This window comes from Scleropages formosus, chromosome 10, assembly GCF_900964775.1.
Source record: "Scleropages formosus chromosome 10, fSclFor1.1, whole genome shotgun sequence".
Classification (NCBI taxonomy): domain Eukaryota; kingdom Metazoa; phylum Chordata; class Actinopteri; order Osteoglossiformes; family Osteoglossidae; genus Scleropages; species Scleropages formosus.
The window spans coordinates 12,127,673-12,146,673 of NC_041815.1; the positions used below are offsets into that span (position 1 = coordinate 12,127,673).

General features: G+C 47.2%; 2 protein-coding genes across 4 annotated transcripts; both read right to left on the minus strand.

Annotated features, from left to right (window-relative positions):
• Positions 1-9,649: 9,649 nt before the first annotated feature.
• dynll2a (dynein, light chain, LC8-type 2a) lies at positions 9,650-13,818 on the minus strand. 3 transcript variants are annotated; one of them, XM_029255633.1, is made up of 3 exons: positions 13,759-13,818; positions 11,198-11,337; positions 9,650-10,978 (listed from the first exon to the last, which is right to left on the minus strand). In XM_029255633.1, exons 2-3 carry the CDS (start codon positions 11,327-11,329, stop codon positions 10,841-10,843), a joined length of 270 nt encoding a protein of 89 aa, XP_029111466.1. In that variant the 5' UTR covers positions 11,330-11,337; positions 13,759-13,818; the 3' UTR covers positions 9,650-10,840. The 3 variants fall into 3 exon arrangements, with proteins under 3 accessions (XP_029111466.1, XP_018603765.1, XP_018603766.1); XM_018748249.2 differs by lacking the exon at positions 13,759-13,818 and adding an exon at positions 13,378-13,553; XM_018748250.2 differs by lacking the exon at positions 13,759-13,818 and adding an exon at positions 11,485-11,615.
• Positions 13,819-16,068: 2,250 nt separating this feature from the next.
• srsf1a (serine and arginine rich splicing factor 1a) lies at positions 16,069-18,976 on the minus strand. The gene is made up of 4 exons (XM_018748247.2): positions 18,563-18,976; positions 17,632-17,810; positions 16,921-17,093; positions 16,069-16,501 (listed from the first exon to the last, which is right to left on the minus strand). The coding sequence occupies exons 1-4, from the start codon at positions 18,757-18,759 to the stop codon at positions 16,307-16,309; spliced, it is 744 nt and encodes a 247-aa protein (XP_018603763.2). The 5' UTR covers positions 18,760-18,976; the 3' UTR covers positions 16,069-16,306.
• Positions 18,977-19,001: the final 25 nt, after the last annotated feature.

Sequence of the window (19,001 nt, forward strand, 5' to 3'; positions counted from 1 at the left end):
ACCCCGCCCCCCCACCACCACCACCACCACCACCACCACCACCACCACGTTACCCACCCTCCTCTGTCCTTCTGCCTTCCACGATTAAAAATTCAAAGGCAATTACCTGCTTGGCTTGTTCTGCGATTAGGGCCGGGGTGGCAGCAGCGGCCTCATTAATGCAACAGCACGCAGGTCGGCCATCAACCCCCGAGACAGAAAGCAGAAACACAGCAGAAAGAGCACGGCGCAAGTTCGGCCGTTCGTACAGCGCAGCGAGAGGTTTCTTACACCGAGTTAGAGCAAACAGGCCTCCGCCTCACCTCCTCTGCGCAGATCACCGTGCGCAGCCGTGCACAGCCATGCACAGCCGTGGACAGCGATCTCTCCTTTTTCTTCCCGTCTGATGCATTTGTTATGTCACGGAACCAGTTGTCCGATTCATAAAGGATGTCATATGTTTAAGCAACCTCTGCATAAATCTGCATTTAGACAGCTGAAATATATACCTACAGTAAGGGCTCCTCATGATCAGACTCGTCCATCTGTATCCTGATCCAACATGTCCACCACTGCTCCTGCCTCACAGTCTCCTCTCATGCCTGTGCGGTGAGTTATTGCTTTTATTCACTAGAAGGTCACGCTGCTCCGCGGGGGGTCCTGACAACAAGGCAGCAGGTTCCTAACCCAGGTCACACACAGAGAAGAGGATCGCTCAGCGTCCTTAATATAGCTGAGCAATAGTGAGGCCTACTGTAGATTATAAGGCAGTTCTCCTGCATCCATTAGCGTCTAACTATGGAAGTACCTGGAAGCGTCCTTGTCCGTGGTCCTCGTATTAACTTTCCTCAGCGATGTATCGAGCTGCGCCCGTGGATGCTGTGTAAGATACATCTGCAGAGGTTGCTCTGGATAAAAGCTTCTTCCTCGAAATAAGAAAGTGACATGAGCCTGACTGAGGCTTGGTCAGAAACAAATGAGGACATGAGTTAGGATTATTCCTTTGACCGAAAGGAGGATTTCCTATGAGGGAACATGGAGATTTGGTGAAGAGTGTGAAATAGATCCCCGAGACCAGGTGATCTGCAAAAGGGCAAACGTGCGGCTTTCAGATCCGATTCAGCCACGTAGGGGGAAAGAGCGATTCGGATGAAACTCTTCCTCTTGGAATGAAACGGAACGAAAACCTTTCAGTTACTCCACCTTACAAGCAGACCGCTGTTTAAACAATCAGCTCTGGTGTGACAAAGATCAGGGAAGCAAGAGGAGGGTAACTGCTGCTGACGGACTTTATTAACTTCACTTCATTTTCGGAGGTGAAAATACTCCTTTTGCTGGGACTCAGCCGCCACGGGAGGTTTAGCCTTCGCGGATGAAGCGTGAGTTGCTCCGGCTGTCAAGACGAAGCCCATTTCCCAAGCAGTATGGACATTCCCAGCCATGGACATTGAAATACCTTATAGACCTCAACATCTTACATGATCAGCAATGCTTTTTCCAAGAACATACAGGACGCCTTCATTCTTGTGTTGAGGATGAGGGCGTCCTGTATGTTCTTGCAAAAAAAATGAATAAATAAATTTATTCTTCAGGCTACCCATCTAGTATTCGGTATTGGTCCCTGTACCACCAAGGATCAGCACTGAATTGGTACCATAAGGGTATATTGAAGGTTTAACATCTATGAACATGCGATTTTTGCCTATAGATGCACAGAGCTCTTGAGAAGCAGACAGGGACGGAGCAGCAACACGCGGAATGGCAAATCTCAGCTTCGTTCGACCTTCGCAAATCGAACAGCGAAGGTTCACACCTCGGAGTTACTTCTCAAGCCTCATTTTATGTTTGGCTGTAAAAACCAGCAGCGAACTTAAAACTCAACGGTAGCGGCAGTGACCTTTAGTGTCGAGATTTCTTTTTTGTCAGCGATTTATTTCTCATAGCGCGACAGCGACGGTAGCAGGTTTTCTAGTCCGGATTTCGAAGCTTTTTTTATTTTTATTTTTTATGTAGAGCGTTAATGAATGACAGCCTCGGTTAGGACTCAGCACATTTCTCTCCAACGCAGGGCTGGTTGCTGCTGGTGTGAGTTGAGTGAAAGGAGAGTAAAAGGGATCACCGAGGAACACATCTCCTCTGACACCTCGATCGCGCACATCTTCCCAAATCACCCGGTGTAAATAATTTCATAAGTTACTTCCGAATGCAGCGTGTCATAAATCACTGCACGTGCAGAAAAGGCCGTCTTGAAGGCCGTCTCATTAGAGCAACCTGATGGTCCAGGAAAAAACTGAACAAACTCAAGTGATAAAATCCAGAAAAGTGTGCTGATGAAATTAGAACCCTATCGGCCCCGTTAACAAAAAAGACATTCGAGTTCTGTGTATGAAGGACGGCGGTGTTCAGCGTGGTCTGCGGTGCACTTTGTTCATATTCCGTCTTCCCATGTAAAACCTCAATTTGTTAATTATTATACTTACATTACATTCATTCACTTAGCAGACGCTTGTCTCCAAATGAACTTAGCAGACACCTTTTTATCCAAAGTGAGTTAGAGCACTAGAGACACTAGAGCAAACTATCTACAGTGAACCAGCCATCCATGTACCACAGCAACACACACACTACGAGCAATTTAGAGTCATCAGTTTACTTGACACATAACTTGCAACTTGGGGTCCACTTATTTTTGCACCTGCACTACTTGTGCTCTTCTACTACATGCACGATTTACTCTGAAAGAACATATGGATTGGTCTTTGCACTCCTATTATGAGGGGGTTGATGGGTTCATCCGGTGGCTCTGGGGTTCGAGCCCTGCTTGGGGTGCCTTGCGGCGGACCGGCGTCCTGTCCTGAGTGTGTCCCCTTCGGCCTTACGCCGTGTTGCCAGGTTAGGTTCCGGTTCACCATGATCTTGCTTGGAACAAGCGGTTCTTGACGATGGATGGATGGACTCCTATTATGTCAGATGAGAAAGACTGCTTGTCATTAAATAACCATTTTGTGGTGAAACTAAGGGACACAAGGGGGTTCACATACTTTAAAGCAGCGCTGTAAATCGGTCCTGTTATCCAGGGAAAAAGGATTGAAGAAGGGCTCAAAAGACAAACACACGTGTGCATGAAAGTAAGAGACATGAGGTACTAGAGCAGGTAACGGTTTGTTATGTGCTCCCACCACAGATGTGTGTCTTGGATAAGCGCAGAATGATTGTAAATATGTGGCTGAGTGCCTCCTTACAGGGGCGTGTGGTGGCGCAGTGGATCGGGCCGGGTCCTGCTCTCCGGTGGGTCTGGGGTTCGAGTCCCGCTTGGGGTGCCTTGCGACGGACTGGCGTCCCGTCCTGGGTGTGTCCTCTCCCCCTCCGGCCCTATGCCCTGTGTTGCCGGGTTGGGCTCCGGCTCTCCGCGACCCCGTATGGGACAAGCGGTTCAGAAAGTGTGTGTGTGTGTGTGTGTGTGTGTGTGTGTGTGGGGTCCCTTACAGTCTTTCTGCATGAGTCTCCAACCCAGGTGCACATGTGGCCCAGTTCCATCCAATGTTAAATCCCAGGTTATCTATTGTCGCATGAGTAAAGAGAAAAGATTCTCACTCAGTCAAGCATGGCATCTCACACAGGTCGGTCTGCAACACTAACTTTGCACTTCCAGCACTGTCACATATGACACCGAGGTTAACACCCACACGCAGATCAGTGTGATCAAGGTTAGAATGTGCGCAGGATATACTCTCGCAAGCAGGTATGCCTCTTAATGCCTCTGTAAGTCACATCTTCTCGAGGTGTTTGTCCACCTTCTGCTCCGTCTTGATGTGCTCGTCTCAGTAGCTCTCTGTTTGTTTGCTGTCCGTTGCTGTCACCTCAGTCCTCGCTTAGCATAGTAAGGAACGCACCGGCCTCTGGCAGATCGGTCCAGCGGGGCTGAGTGCCCAGAAGAAGTGTCCAGGTCAGCACCTCTTACATCACCCCGCTTCCCCCGTCCAATCTGCCCCTCCTCAATGTGGACTCGTACCTCCTCCCCTCTTGCTCTCTCTATGCTCCTCTGATCATCACCACAATTAATTCCTGAGCGCACCTCGGTCCCTGGAACAACAGGTTGACCCGAACCATGGGAGGCATCCTGTGGGGAAGGGAAAAAAAGAGAAAGAAGATTCCGCGGTCACAGAGTCACATAAGTGAGACTTTCCCATCTTCACCTCCCCCTGGCCCAGCCCCGCAGCCCTTGCGTTGGCCCCCTCGTGGTGGTCTTTCTCCATCTGCATTTCAACATGCGGCCGGCGCTCATCCCATCGCCTGCTCATCACTCACCCCCTCACAAATGCGCAGCGGTCTGGATGGATTGGGACGTGGTGACCACACAGCCCCGCACACCAGCCCCCCCCGTCCTCAGTCCCCCCTGCAGAGTGCCTGAAGTCAAACAGACCTTGAAAGAACTGGCACTTACAAGGACCCACAAGCTCCTCAGTAAGATAAAAGATCACTTTAACAGCACCTTTTAAGTGCGGCTTATGTCACGTAGGTTATCTCTAACCATACCTTTGCTCGCCTCGAAATTCGGAGGGGTCGTTGTTTTCTGTCGAATTAATGTGGGTATCAAAGCCCGATGTGCCTGGACAACCAAACACGTATGTGCACCATCTAAGACACATAGATTTTTGGGCCAAAAGAACACGAAAGACACCTTTTAGAACATGCAAAAAAATCCCAATAAGTTGAATTTGTTCAGTTAAACAAAATGTGTGCATTTGCGTCTCCCTGTGCTGTAGTCACCCTATTTTCTACACACCATGAAACAGGAGACTTCAGCGCAGATTTATGCAGCGGTTCGGATAATCTGGTAGGGAAGACACTCGGGAATCTGCAAACAGTACACAGTGAGGGTCGAGCAGCGCAAACTGATCCCACCAGCATAGTTCCTCTTACACAGCTTGGTCACTCCAACAAAATATGGTTTTTCCAGCATGAGACGCAGCAGGGACGGCGCAAGGCCATAGCGGGTCGGCCCTTGTAAAGTGTTACACTGCTTTATGACCTTCTTGCTCAATATCACATGCCTGCACAGCCTGGATGTTCTTCAGATAAGGCTGGGGCTGCCAGGGCTGCAGGGCAAGGCAGGCCGCTCTCCGAGCCGCTCACCTGAGACAGGATACTTTGAGTTGTGCAACAAATCTGCATTCTTTACCACAACATGCTTCCGTTCCCTGCCCTCATGTGTCCTTAACAGCAAGATGATGCATCTAACAGGGTGCAGCTCTCTACGCGGATGCGGACACAGACACAGACACAGACACACACACACACACACACAGACACACACACACACACACACACACACACACACACACACACACACACACACACTGTCGGATGCAAGGACACAAAACATGCTGCCCTTTTTCAGACTCGCTCCTGCAGGGTACTGCCTACACACAGGGGGGTCCCTGGGCCATGACCGTGCAGAGATTTTGCCCAGCCACAGGAGGACTATTTAACACCTGGAGGCCCTTGTCACCTGAAGATGCAATAAATCATGTGCTGATGATAAGCTAATTGCCTTATCCTTGACATCCGCTTACAAGGAAGGTAGTAAACTGGTCTGGTGTACAAGATGACGAACCATAAAGTGCTCAGATAGTGTGTGTGTGTGTGTGTGTGTGTGTGTGTGTGTGGGAGAGAGAGAGAGAGAGGTGAAATGCAGACGGGTTGAGTCTAACAGTATGTACAGTCAATAAGAGCAACAGTGTGAGGGATCATGGAAGGGCATCAATTGGTAACCAGTGCTGTTAGGACACATGGCACAGGTACCTTGCTCACAAGCACACAGGTGCAGTGTAATCTGACAGCGTCCACAGGTCCTGAGTAGTAACGCGTTGATGGGGCAGACATCTGTTTACGCCCAGACAGCACAGCGTAGCTCCGCCTTCCTGGCCGATGCACAAAAATGTCTACGCACACTTCTGTCTTTAACACCAAGCCATGGACAAAAGGACCATGTTTCACAGCGACGGTCCTTTTCTGGAAGAAAATTTGAAACGTCAAGGTGGAATATGCCAAGAGAAATATTTTCACCACCTCCTACTGAGACGAGGGAGTTGTCATTCAGAAACACACACACACACACACACACACATACACACACACACACACACACACACACACACACTTTCGCAGCCTGCTGAGATTTGGAAGATACCACTGATGTTTCTCGCTGGCTTCCAACAGCGTGTGGAACAAATGTACCAAAAGGGAGAAGCTATATAACAGGGGCATCATAGAAAGGGGTGGGGGGGCAGAGGGGCTTCTCCAATCTGTGCCTCCGTGTCGTTCCTTACCTTTCCCCTCTTCCCCACCCCATCGTTCAAACACCCAGACATATCTGAGGAACATGCCACTATCGGGCATTTTTACAACTCTTTCAAGCTTTTATTCAAAAACATTTTAATGTTATTTGCTTTCCCCGTCATCCATTGCTTTTATGATTACACTTGGGCCATAAATACCTTATCAGCGGGATACTGGTCACCTATTCAAGAAGTGGGACTTGGAGCTGCTCAGGCAAAGAATCTAAGTTGTCTTGAAGGAGCGCTCAATGTGCCGTTTCAGAATCGGTTTTTACCTCTAATTGGAATTTTTTTATAGCCCAAGAGCAGCATAGCTTTGCGCTTTTTTACATTCTTGTTTTAATGGCCTTAGCAGTGAGCTCAGGACCAGTGGGCAACACCAGTTCAGGGAGAAACTGTTCAGCATGACGGACTTGCACGCTTCCTCCTGCGGACTTTAAGGCCCCATTGCCGCGCACGCCATTTAGGGGAAGCCATTAAAGTGGAGCAGGAGCCCAGGCATGACCCCCACGGGGCTAATCTGCTCACCCCGGCCCGGCCCACCTCAGTCCCCCGGTCATCCCCAAGGACGAACGAACCGAAAAGCGAAACTCAAACCAGAGTCCGTGGGCGCGACGTTGAGTCCGGCTCCGGCGCGTTCACGCTAGCCTATGTGGTCGAAAGCGAGGGCGCGACGAACGAGGGCCGACTCAACCGAACGCGAATAAGCTGGGAAAGACGGAGATGCCTTGGAGACACCTGTGGCCTTTCTTGCGGGTGACGAGCGGATGTAATGTTTGTTGTTCGGTTTTACCCGTTTTATCGCAGCAATCCTGAGAGCGAAACCTTCCAAATGCAAAATGTGAGCGAAAGGTTTATTGCCTCAGGTGACAGCATCCTCCTGCTCACCTGAGACCTGCATTCCTGGCTCCCTCACCACATCCCTCTCTCTCTCTCTCTCTCTCTCTCTCTCTCACTTGCTCCCTTTCTCCTGCTGTAGTATCAGCCCCTATAATGCAGGATTAATAGAAGGCAATGGGATAATCTTTAACTCCCCGCTGGTCTCGGGGAATCCCTGGCTGCCTGCACACGATGAACAGCGAGAGTTCCTTTTTTCCAGTGTTAACTGTAATCGTGGCCGGTTTTCCTAAGAAGAGCTCGATAAGGTGGCCAAACCTAGCACGCAGGCATATCTTCGTGGAAGTAATGCGCTACAAATGCGCGTATGTCAATTTAAACTAACGTGTTGCTGCAGAAATGACATACATCAGCGCCCCTTCAGCTCTCATCTCTGGCAGCACCTGCGGTGCCTTTGTCCTCAAGCTAAGCTGGAGCTCAGGGTAGAGAAACAAGATCAATCCTCAGGAAGGAACGAATCCCCCTGAGAACGTGGACGTGGTCTCAGATGCACAGGTGTGCCGGGTGATCAGAGGTCCTCCAAGGTGCCCTCTTAATTTAATGAGTGTATTAATTAAAGAAGAAATGATGAAGGAATGTCGTTTACGACTCGCAGGTCCTACAGAAAAATGTCAGCCAGTAGCCTCACCCTTCACAGCACGGTGGCTTAGTGAGTAACGCTGCTGCTTCATAGCGCCTAGGTGGGGCGAGAGGGACGTGGGCTTGATCCCCGCTCCGTGTGTGCCGCTGGCATGTTCCGTGTGGGTTTCCTCAAGGTACTCTGGTTTCCTCCCACATTCCACAGGCACACTGTTCAAACCTTAACATTGTAAGCTGCTGTTGAGGAAAGCAGCAGCTAAATATGTTTTTTTTTTTTTTTTTAAAAAAAAAAAAAAAAGTTTTGCACAAAACTATTCTGTAAAAAAAATAGTAAAAGAAGATATTCTTGAATTAAAGCCGGAAACTAACAAAACAAAGCTGCTTTTCAAATTTCAGACAAGAAAACCCTTTATTGTACTGCTTTAAGAATAGTGAATAGTAGTGAATTATTCACTTGCGTTTAACTGCTCTATTCATCAACTAGCAGCAGCCTAGAAATAGAGACGAGGGCACAGCGCCATCTGCTGGTCATTGTTTGCTTTACTCTCGGCGGTGCGGCGAAGCAACTGCGGGTTCACTGCTGAGCAGCTGAATAGGGGAGCAGCTGCACTGAACCTGTTGTATTTCATCAGAACATTCACATGTGTAAACCACTACAATTATAAGTGACTTCGAGCGGACAGCTAGAAAAGGAGCCACAGGGAAAGCATGTGGGATCTGGAGATGTTTGCCGCCGCAGGATGAAACTGCTGGATCTGCCGGATCGGTATCTTTAACATCCTGGCCGAGCGACAGGCTTCTGCTGGAACAGCTCTGTACAGCTGCACCACGCCATCTGTCACAAGCACCTTGCTTTTTCCACCAAGATTCACTCAGACAGGGAGCCACCTGTGCAAAGAGGACTGAGAGAAACTTATGGTACCAAAAAAAAAAAACTGCGCTTCATCATTCACGTCTTCATCTAACTTATTTTTAGCTCCGTTCTACAACATTTAGGAAAAGAAAGAGTGTGGTATATGAGTAATTGCTCATTTAAAGAATGGCCAGTATCCTGGCACTCTCAGTCCTTGAGGAAAATGCCAGAGTCCTTACGAACATTTTGAAGCCTTGGTGTTTAGAATAAACCTGTTACAGCACCTGCCTTCAATAAGGTAGGTCAGAAAAACCCCGGTTAGATCAGAAAAGCCCTAGTTAGTTCTCCTATTCACACTTTAATCACCACTTTTAATATATATAACCAAAAAAAAAAAAAAAAAAAGAAAAAAAAAAAAAAACTTACATCAACTGCTGCACGACTATATGCTGCAAAGCTGAAATCCAGTCTGGCTCAGAATGGGAAGTGAGGGCACTTGCAAGATCATTTCTTCATGAGATGACTGGCACCACACCCTTCATTGTGAAGGGATGGCTATGCCGATTTCACACGTGAGCTATGTGACAGACACACACACACACACACACACACACACACACACACACACACACACACACACACACACACACAGCTGTAATTGGCAGTATTCTGTGCTTGCGGACAGTGCTGAGCAGAGCAGTAATTTCATCCTTGTGAGCGAAGCCTTTGGTGTTATTCAATAACCTCAGCAGTACAAGAGCAGCTCTGTTCTCCTGCACGCAGCTCAGTCTCCCTGCAGGAACAACTGACCAAGAGGTGGAGATGACAGCTTTCCTGGCACATCTTCCGCTGCAGTACAGGCACTCCGAATGAGCCATCTCTTCAATTTCTCTCATTTGCCCCATGCGATGAATTTCATTAGGACCAGTTCACACCATTGAAATGCAGTGCAACCAGCGGAATATTACCAAAAACGCCAAGAATTAAATAAGACTGCTTTTGACGCGATCGAAGATTTTTAATGAAAGATACTTGCATTTACATGATTTTCTTTTAACAGGTAGAAGCTAAAACATTTTCAACACTAGAATGAGCTCGCAACAGGGTGTTAACTAAATTAGAGGCAGAGACAAGGTTCGAGTCCCTAATTTTAGCTCTGAAATGACACTGAACACATGTACACAAAAGACAGATACAGAAATTTCCTGTAGAGAACGAGGGGGGGAAAGAAAGGAAAAAAAAAAAAGCCAGCGGACTAGAATCACAGAGCAGACACCCTTAGCTTCCGTTACACTAAGACAATGTCTACATATTTCACTTACATTAGAATTCTACGAAGACTCGAGTCCACAGCAGGCAGGTCAAGCATCTTGGTTGAACTGTAGCCCTCTACTCCATGGCAGAAGTACGCAAACGAAGAAGCACTGCAGACTGCACGAGATGTGGCGACACCCTCATCTCTTACACGAAAACACTTTGTTTACTTCAAATATCGAAAAAGAAAAAAAAAAAAGTCAGAATACATCAACTGTCCCAATGCTGGCCTCATCATACTTACACTGAGGTCAGAGTTCTCCCACCAACTCATTCTAGAAGAATCCATTTCTTACAGATTAGCAGCTAATGATCTGTGAACTCAAGTCATAATATTGACCTGAAGCTATGAACCAGGATGAAGAAACTGCACTGAGTGAATGTCTGAAGTCAAAGTTGGTATCCCAGCACAGTGTGGAAAACGCAATGGTCATAGTACAGGGGGTGGGGGGGGCAGGACAAGGAAGAACATCTGGAGCACTACTGCAGTGACTAACATTAGATCAGCAGGTCCACCACCCACACCCCAAGGGGACATGATACCACATTCTTCTCCGATTCAGCACACCGCTAATTTTCCTTTTCGTTAAAGGCCACCAACAAAGCATTTACAAGTTCACTGTACTAATGAAAGAAAAAGAAAAGAGAAAAAAAAAAAAAAAAAGTTCTTAAAGGCTGACTCTCCTCCCCAGACAACTAAAGGAATTTAGATTTACTGCAACATACACACATGAAGTATTGTACAGAGCCCATGCAGTCGCCCACAGTCAATTTGTATCACGGTGCTTTAGTTTAATCTTAAGTGTGCGGCGAAGGTGTGGTGGGCGTCGGCCACTGGTGCACTACAGTCCAGGGGGCGATCCGGAACGGGGGCCACTCAGCCAGACTTGAAGAGGAGGATGGCCACTTGGCCCAGGTAGAAATAGATGAAGTGCTTCGTCTCGTGGGTCACGTAGCTGCCAAAGTTCCTGCCTACAATGCAGTGCCACGTGGGATTGTACTTCTTGTCAAACTCCTAGCACACATTTTAAAAAAATAAAAAATAAAAAATAAAAAAAAAAAATGATTAAGGACACGGTAAACAACCAACAAGGCTGCAACAGTAAAGATGGACTAGTCACTGCTTGCCCCATCAGTAGGAACATTAACCAGAAGAGAAATTATCCAGCGCTGCCCACTGCATCATCTTACAACGCACATCTGCTTCAGAGCTCAGGGATCACGTTCCCGTTACCTTTTTGATGTAGGCAGCGATGTCCTTCTCGATGTTGTACTTCTCCATGGCCTGCGTGGCACAGTCCACCGCGTCCTGCTGCATGTCCTCCGACATGTCAGCGTTCTTGATCACAGCCTTCCTGTCAGTCATGATGCCCACTGGGAGAAGGACAAAAGAAAAAGTAAACTGCAGTCAGCCCAGCAATGCAGCAGTTTACCCACACGTCCAAAACACGAGGAGTTTTCAGTACTACAGTAACTATTTGAGAGACGCTAAAAGTACTAGAATCCCAAAGCATCAGTGACCCTTGAGGTGAAGAAAGAAAAGTTCATCTCATCTTCATCCCCAGTTTGGCCTCCAGTGTCAGTTGTACCAGTCCTGATGGGACCACAAGTAGGAGATTGGCCTGTGCTCTCCCAATGAGTCAGGCTACGTGATCTTGAGAGAAGAAGGCACTTCTCCAGAGTGCTCACTTTTGTCCAGTCCTCAGAAATGACAACAATTTCAGAGGAAAGGTTTGCTCCAGCACAGGCCTTGGAGCAAACGAGGGCCCAGGCAGGTCTGACGGACGGAGGCCGATGAAAGCGCAACTTCCTGGAACCAGCTTCAGGAAAGCCCTTGAGAGGAGCAGGAGGTTCATGGGATCCTTCATGGTGCAGTAATTTTGAAAGTCTTGGCTCGAATGAGAGGAGTCACTTCAGAAAGTCCACAAGAACTCCAAGCAGGCCATCCTTGGCAACATCCCAAGAAATAGTACGATAGTCTTGCCAGCAAAAAAAAAAAAAAAATAAAAAGGGGAGAAGAAGAATTTGGGCTTGTCATCTGTCCAAAAGAAAACCTACGCCACAAGTGAGCACATGGAGATATAAAATTAAAAAAGAAAAAAACACCACTGTTCAATTCAGATACCAAGAACGAACGGCACAGTGTAAAGAACCTCTCATGCTGTGCTTTAAATAAATAAAACAAATATGCTAAATATACATGTAGGGCCCTGGATCATGACAAGGGCACTACATACACATTGTGTGTATTTATTTTTTTAATAGAGATAATGTTTTCTCATTTCTCTTCTAACGCACATCTTTAACAACATCACGGCACAAATCCCAGAATCCCCAGTTACCACAGAATTCCCACCAATCAAAGAGCAGATCAGAATTCCCACCGAAGAGTGAAACCGCTTTTAGGGATTTTCTGACAAACTACACAAGAAGTGTTGTTATATAACAACAAGTAATGCTGCCTACTATTGTCTTCTACGCAGACAAGTACATCCGAAAACACGACATGCGTAGCGTTGTGACCGCGTACCCATTTTCAGGTACTCTCACTGGATCGCACCAGGGTAAGGGCTCTGATCGAGGACAACGGCACATGGGAGGGATGCGCAGAAGAGCTGTAACAGGGCAGGCACTACAGCAGAGTGACCAGGTAGGTAGGCGAGGAAGTTCACAGCTTAACACCATCACCTGGGGGCCAGCTGCAGGAAAGAGGAGCAGCAGCTTCAAGCACCATGAGGCAACAGAGCCCCCACCAGCACCACCAGCATCAGCAGCACCACGATGTGCCTCCACTCCTCAAGACCAAAGGTCACAAACTGTAGGGAGACGCGCTCATCTGGCCGTAGCATCCAAAAACAGCGCGACGGTGACGTCTGCGTTACGATGACTTCGCAGGGGGGCCCTTCGAGGTCCCCGTGGCCCCCGGGCTCGTGCAGAAGGACGTGCTCTTCGTCCTTGGCGCTCGACTCGCGCCTGAAAGGCAGGGTGGCGCAGCGCGAACCCGCAGTACTGTACTGTGACCGCCCACACCGCGTGGGCGCACGTTTAATTAGCACCTGAAATCGCATCGCGGAAAGGCGCGCGCTCCGTGGAGGACGGAGAAAACACGTCCCCGCTGGCGAGGTGGCGGTGCGTGTGGCCACTGAGCAGAGCAGAAGTGCAATAAAGCGCAGCTTCGTACCGCCATCTATCCCCACACACACACACACACACACACACACACACACACACACACACACACACACACACGGAGCCCGGGCCTGTCAGGGCTCTACTCACACCACACACTACGCGTTCGCCTGCGCGTTCTCGCTCCTTCGCGCACACAGCACGCACTTCGCACCGCGCTCCGCAAGACAAGGCGAAGCGGCCGCGTCATGCATGCGCAGCCACGTAACGCCGCGCGTCGCTCACCTTTCGCTGATATTTCACACACCTTTCCCCCCACGCGGCTGTCCCGAACTGCTGTTAGTGCTTTACGCGACGCTCGCCTGCTGTTCGGAGCTGCAGCTTTCCTCTCCGGTTAAAAAGCGCTGCCCCGCCCCCCACGCGCGCTGCCGCACTCCCCCCGCGCTGCCATTGGCTGAGGAAGCGCCGCTCCCTGCGCGCCACGAGCGTTTTCCAGCAGCTCCTCTCTGCCTGCGTCTTATTTCGTCCCACAATGCATCGAGGGGCACAGAGGGAGGCAGAGGAGAGGTCGGCCATGTCCCCCCGTGATGCACGCAGCAGCAGCAGCAGCAGCAGCAGCAGCAGGAGGAGGAGGAGGAGGAGGAGGAGGAGGCGGCGGCGGCTCACCTGTCCTACCGGAGGGCCCCTCTGTAAACGGCACTTCTGAAGCACACGCCCTCCCACTGGTTTATAGTGACAGCAGCAGGTTCGCTACATACCAATAATACTGCTGGGCTGCGTGCAGAAATGAATCATGTCAAAACAGTGAATGTCTTTATCCTTTCGACGTGCCCAATAATCTGTACAAGTTCTCAGACTGCCAAAAGAGGACGGCATTGTCCTAACAGAACGCCCACCTAATCATGTGTAAACTAATTTGGATTTTTTTTTTTTTTTTTTTTTTTAATTTCTTTGAAACCTTAAACGTGTCACTGGAATAATGTCATAGTAGATGCAAAGTATGTATTAAGTCACCAAGTATTGTTTGCACAAAAAAACTAGGTAATGCCACTAGTGATGACATTATAAATTAATCACTTGCATTTATTTACATGCACCAAACATGCAAGTATATAATTATGAAAAGCCCTTCATGTATATGGCAGTTAAACTTAAAACAAGTTAATGCTTGGTCTTCAAGAGAATGGGGGGGGGGGCAAAGGTTTTAGGATGTGCTGATAGGTTATGGCTAGAGCTGATTTAATAAACAGCTCATCAGTTTTGTGCACAAATTAAATTTGAATTGTGGCATTTTCATATTTCAACAATTCCACAAGCTACCAGAACCACAGCAAATGACTGCTGCTGAAAGATAACTGATAGGCAAGGTATTTATACATTGCTATCTGCAATAGAACCATAAATTAACTTTCACAATCAATAATTCACTCCCAATCATTTCATGTGTGTAGTTTACAAATTTTATTTTGAGGGGTAAAAAAAAATAAAGCTGCAAAACAAAATTATACACTTGACTAAAGCAAAAACCCAGAAAGTAAAAGTACAACCCTAAATTAAAAAAAACCCAACCCTCCCAGTTTCAACTCCCTTTGATTTACCAGGCTCCTCATTGCGGATTCCATCCAAGGAGATTCATCCGGCCTCCTGGTCCTCGCTTTGCTCCACGCACAGAAACAAAAAAAACAGTAAAATAAAGCCGAATTCCACAAGTGTATATACCTGAGACTCCTCAAAAATAATAATAAAAAAATTAACAGCCAATTTCAGGTTGTTTTACAACTCCGCATTTGTGGTTTTGGTGAGGGTGGGATCCACTCCTCTGGTTCCCGGTAAAACGATCCCGCTCCATGTATCCATCCTTCCCTATCCTATCCTGATTACGAACTGATCCAAGGATTCCAAGGATCCGGCTCCAAGGATTGGGATCCAGTGAGCCACTCCAATCCAACCTTTAAAATTCCAGCAAAACCAAAGAAAGGCAAGTTAGAATCAAGGCCTAAATCAAAAAAAGCCAGTCTTTTCTTAATGTGTGTCTAGGAGGAGATCATATGACTGGTTACAGGGGCAGGGGAAGGAAAAGAAAGGGGGGGGAAGAAAGGAAAAAAAAAAGTCTGCAAAATGCCAGACAATGATCAGCTCCTAAGCAACTCAGTGATGAAGCACAAGCAATTAAAAATTAGGACAATGCTTTGTTTCTTCCCCTCAACATTTATGCTTACAAAAACTACAACAATTACAGCCACTTACAAAATCGGTATTTAATGGTTACCGAAAGACTTTAGGGGAAAGTCTCATTTCAGGTATACCGGTACCTACATAAAATCAAATTTCAGTATGTCTGCGCACACAGGCCGAAAAAGTTAATTTTGTTGAAACAGTTTACCTTCCTGATATGATGCATAAGCATGGCTACATTCGGTCAGACAAAGGACATGCATGCTTAGTAGTACTGATCAATGGAACGGATGGCATGGGGGTTGGGGCAAAGTACAAAAACAGCAAAAGCATAAGTGTCAACCATGAGTTACATGGGTAAAGGGGTGTTGTCTAATAAAATCACAACTCCCAAATTTTTAATAGGCGACTGAAGCACTTATCATACCATTGCCTCCTTTAATGATCTGCCTGTTCCTCCTCCTCCAAATACGCTTTATCCTAATATGAATGAACTCTGCTTCACAATCCTTTATTCCAAAGCATTCTTTAATCCTTCTCGTCAGATGTCTATAGGAAGACACATCAAAAGGGTAAAATAAAATATACTTTTTTGCAATCCAACACCCAGTTAGAACATCCATGTCAAAAAAAAACCCAACCATGACAAAAAGCTGCATATCACAGTTTTAGTTCAATGTATCTGAATGACAAACTTTCACTTTGGGGAGGGAAAAGGGGGGAAACACTAAACACCCAATTAAAACACTGAACAAGACAAAACAGGAAAGTTTGGGAGCTGAGAGAGAGAGAGAGAGAGAGAGAGAGAGAGAGAGAGAGAGAGAGAGAGAGAGAGAACCAAGGGGATGGGGGTAGGTGGAAACAAACCAACACAGCAGATAAACGACAGCATTTGAGAATGAAATGAAGGGAAAGCGGAATCAAAAGCAAACACTGATAAAATGCAAAATGTGGGTTAAAAAAAAAGGAAAAAAAAATGGTTTTACAACAGTGGAACCACCAAAACTGCAACACATGGGGAGATGACTAAAGGCAAAGTTTAGGTGCGGGAGCGGGAGCGGCTGTGGCGAGGCGAGTAACGAGGAGATCCTCGACTGCGACGTGGCGAGTAGCTCCGACTGCGGCTGTTGCTCCTGCTGCGGCTACGGCTCCTGCTGCGGCTACGTGAGCGCGACCTCCCATAGCTTGGACTCCGAGGGCCATCCACCTTCACACGGATGTATGCCGTCTCACCCTGCAAGATATGAAGGAGGCCTTCTACTGAGAAAGACTGATGGGTATGGTTAGAGTTCACTTGCCAAACATGTGTTTTCTAGTACAAAAGAACATTTTCATTTCAGGCACAGTACAAATCTGGCAATCTACCAGAAGATACAAACAAGATAATACACCAAAACTCTACACAGAAGATTAGAACAAGCTCAAACATATCTGAAGTAGATGTTACATCAGAAAACACACTTTAATGAAAGGATCAATATCAAAAATGATACTGATCACTACTTCAAATTTATAACAATTTAGAAGTATGAAACTTTGCAAATCTAATATAGAAAAAGTGAAAATCATTCACTAATCCTGCCTACCATGTCCTCTGTGGTGGCATATTATGCTTACCTTAAAGCCATGAGTCAAACTGAATGGCAGACCTACCTCGTGTGACCGGAACTTAGTGTTGTCCAGCTTTCGTACTGCGTAGGTCATGTCTTCTTTGCGAACAAACTCCACAACACCAGTTCCATCTCGGAAAACGTCAGCATAACATACATCACCTGCTTCACGCATGTGATCCTTTAGATCCTGCCAGCTACCACTTGGAGGAAGCCCTACAAGAAAAAGAAAAGCAAAGAGTTACCCACAAGAAACAGATACCCACCGCAAGAGCAAAAAGAACAGTGCAGTAGGTAACATGAACTTCAGCCACTATTACATTAATTACACTATGAACTCTGTTCTCATATTGGGACTGAATATTTTCTCATGTGGCAAAGAATGTTGCATTTGCACAAATACACTCCTCTGCTCTTAGATACATGCAAACATACTTTAGCCATCAGCACAGTGCTGTGCAGGCAGCAAAAGAATTAATATGGACAGATAAGCACATAACTCATAAGATTTGACAAAGCCTTACTCTGCTGTCTCTCATAATGTGGGTAGCCAGTAAGTTCTCCCATTACACATGTTCACTTGCTAGGGGTATTTAGAGACTTTTCTTCAAGCCACATTTGGATTGTAAAATGCCCATCTAATATTGAAAATTATGTTCAATGACATTTAGATATGGACACAGTTATATACAAACACCTTACTTAGAAATTAAGCAAAGGACTTGAGATATTCTGTTGTGTTTCTTGTACCCACCTGAAACAATGACCCGGTACTCAGATCGTCGGGACGGGGGTCCATATCTCCCCCTGGGGGCCCCAACGCCTCCAATTCCACCTCTGCCAGTTCCCCTTCCACTCCTGGGGAACTCCACACGAAGGCGGTAGCCGTCATAGTCATAGCCGTCCCGTCCGTACACCGCGTCCTCCGCGTCTCTGCAGCCACCGGGGGAGGGGGGGACAAGTACACCATAATTTCAAACTAAACCCATCCACTCACTTTCCACCTTAACACGTCCTTAGCCTAAGGCTTAGTCACTGAGCTTCACACCCACCTGGGGGGGTCTACTGTTATCACGTACACGTTTCCATTAGGGCAGCAGACAGTGGTTACAGTCGGTGCCTTACAATCAGGAGGTTCTATGATCGAAACCCACTAGTACAGTATTCAGCGCACAGTAATTTAGCCTGACTGCAGTGCATGATTAAATTAGTAAACGGTCACAGCAGCTTGGAAAACCTAATGTCGAAATCTGCACAGAAGAAAAAAAAAAGCTTCAGCTCCATTAAAAATAAGTAATGAAGCTGACCCGTTCAGAACATTACAATTCATCCTATAATGTATGGCGACAAAGTGTTTCGGTACTGAAGTGAAGCACGGCACGTGCGTGTGCGTGACGTGAGCGATTCCACCGCGACCTGCTGCTGCTTGCTTCAGGATGTCAGGAACTGTTTACAACCCAGCAACACACGCGTCACACACAGACAGGTGCCGCTACAATTTTTATACTGACTCTGAGTGTTGTAGCAGTTTTTAAATAAATTATGAAGTAGTAAATGCAGCGTCGCCTGACTCCACTCAACTCGAACGCGAACTCCGTCCCGCGTCAGTCGTCTGGCCGCGAATCGAATGATCCATCCGTCGCTTCCGCCACGATAACGATTTTTAAACCCGAAACTTTACGTACCTGGGGTCTTCAAACTCCACGAAGGCGAACGGGGGTCCACCTCGGCGATTTTTCAGGTCGATGTCCCGAATGGCACCGTATTTGTAGAACACGTCCTCGACGTCCTTGGTACGAATATCGGGGGGCAAATTCCCCACATATATTCTGCAGTCGTTGTTCCCAGCTGGGCCTCGAATCACACCGCCGCCAGACGACATTGTCTATATTTTTGGTTTTGTTGGAAATTGTTGCAGAAAGTTAAATGCCAACACGTGATATCTTAAAGTTCAACAGATAACGTAACAGGAAAAACCCTAAACGATGGGCTAAATATAAGGAAGTTTAAGCCTTTATCGGTGCCACCTTTTACTTCCAGTTACACTCCAAGATGGCGCCGCAATCCTCTTTTTGAACGGCGCAGCGCGTGGGGCGGATGAACACCAAAGAGACCGGTGCCTTC

What these genes read in the sequence shown, in the direction of transcription:
- dynll2a (XM_029255633.1), bottom strand. Translation starts at nt 11,329, where the DNA reads ATGACTGACAGGAAGGCTGTGATCAAGAACGCTGACATGTCGGAGGAC. An exon ending in TCGCTGCCTACATCAAAAAG is followed by an intron (nt 10,979 to 11,197) that starts GTAACGGGAACG and finishes AATGTGTGCTAG; the next exon opens with GAGTTTGACAAGAAGTACAA.
- srsf1a (XM_018748247.2), bottom strand. Translation starts at nt 18,759, where the DNA reads ATGTCGTCTGGCGGCGGTGTGATTCGAGGCCCAGCTGGGAACAACGAC. An exon ending in GTACCGGGTCATTGTTTCAG is followed by an intron (nt 17,094 to 17,631) that starts GTGGGTACAAGA and finishes TTTTTCTTGTAG; the next exon opens with GGCTTCCTCCAAGTGGTAGC. An exon ending in CTAAGTTCCGGTCACACGAG is followed by an intron (nt 16,502 to 16,920) that starts GTAGGTCTGCCA and finishes CATATCTTGCAG; the next exon opens with GGTGAGACGGCATACATCCG.